Genomic DNA, 1,056 nt, shown 5'->3' with positions numbered 1-1,056 from the left:
GTCTTTTCTCTGTCTTGGAGTTTGGACAAACATCATATTCCATTTCGGAAATTTCAAATTTTTAAAATTTTTTATTTTTTAATTCTGATATTAGGCTCAAATGCTTTCATAAATTCACTCTGCAAAAAGTCTAGCTACCTCACCTAATTCTCACTTGCGTTTTTTCCTTTCTCCCACTATAAAATCAAACCGTGTTTCTAGATCAAGTGAGAAATCAAAAGAGAGTTCATTTGTTGCCATGAAGCCACATGCTGTAGTAATCCCATTCCCTGCACAAGGCCACATAGCCCCAGTGCTAAAATTGGCTAAACTTCTTCACTACAAGGGATTCTTCATCACCATCGTCAACACAGAGTTCAATCACAATCGCCTTGTTCGGGCCCGAGGCCCCGACGCTGTTAAGGGGCTCGAAGATTTCCAGTTCAAAACCATCCGAGATGGCCTGCCACCTTCCAACAGCGATGCTACACAAGATATCCCTGCACTTTGTGAGTCGATTTCGAAAAATTGTTTGGCCCCTTTTTTGGAACTCGTCAAGAACCTTAATGAATCATCGGATTGTCCGAATGTTAGTTGCATAGTCTCTGATGGGGTCATGAGTTTTAGTTTGGATGCTTCTGAACAACTCAATATTCCTGAAGTCGTGTTTTACACTACAAGTGCTTGTGGCTTTATGGGGTACCTTCACTATGGTGAACTTGTTGCTAGAGGATATGTCCCTCTTAAAGGTATGATTTATGTCTAAATTATTTACGAAAGTGTTTTTCAACGATATTCGAAACGTTTATAAGATTTGATTTGGACAGATGAAAGTTGCTTTACAAATGGATATTTAGAGACAGAGATTGATTGGATACCGGGGATGAAAGGCATTCGACTTAAGGACATTCCATCTTTTATTCGAACTACTGATCCAAATGATATCATGTTAAACTACAACATTGTGCAGCACGAAAATGCATCAAGGGCTAAGGCCATCATTTTCAATACATTTGATGAATTGGAAGAAGAAGTTCTCGAAGCAATTCGAGCCAAATACAATCGTGTTTACACTAT

The 1,056-nt window shown here is 38.9% G+C and overlaps 1 protein-coding gene across 1 annotated transcript; it reads left to right on the top strand.

Annotated features, from left to right (window-relative positions):
• Nucleotides 1–129: 129 nt before the first annotated feature.
• Nucleotides 130–1,051, top strand: LOC111387385 (7-deoxyloganetin glucosyltransferase-like; the record flags this gene model as incomplete). Its single annotated transcript, XM_023011941.1, has 2 exons — nucleotides 130–728; nucleotides 807–1,051. Coding segments are annotated over 2 exons (844 nt in total), but the record flags the coding sequence as incomplete, so codon positions are not given.
• Nucleotides 1,052–1,056: the final 5 nt, after the last annotated feature.

This window comes from Olea europaea, unplaced genomic scaffold, assembly GCF_002742605.1.
Source record: "Olea europaea var. sylvestris unplaced genomic scaffold, O_europaea_v1 scaffold40110, whole genome shotgun sequence".
Lineage (NCBI taxonomy): Eukaryota > Viridiplantae > Streptophyta > Magnoliopsida > Lamiales > Oleaceae > Olea > Olea europaea.
The sequence above is the reverse complement of the archived record's forward strand: the minus strand, read 5'-3'. Positions and strand labels throughout refer to the sequence as shown.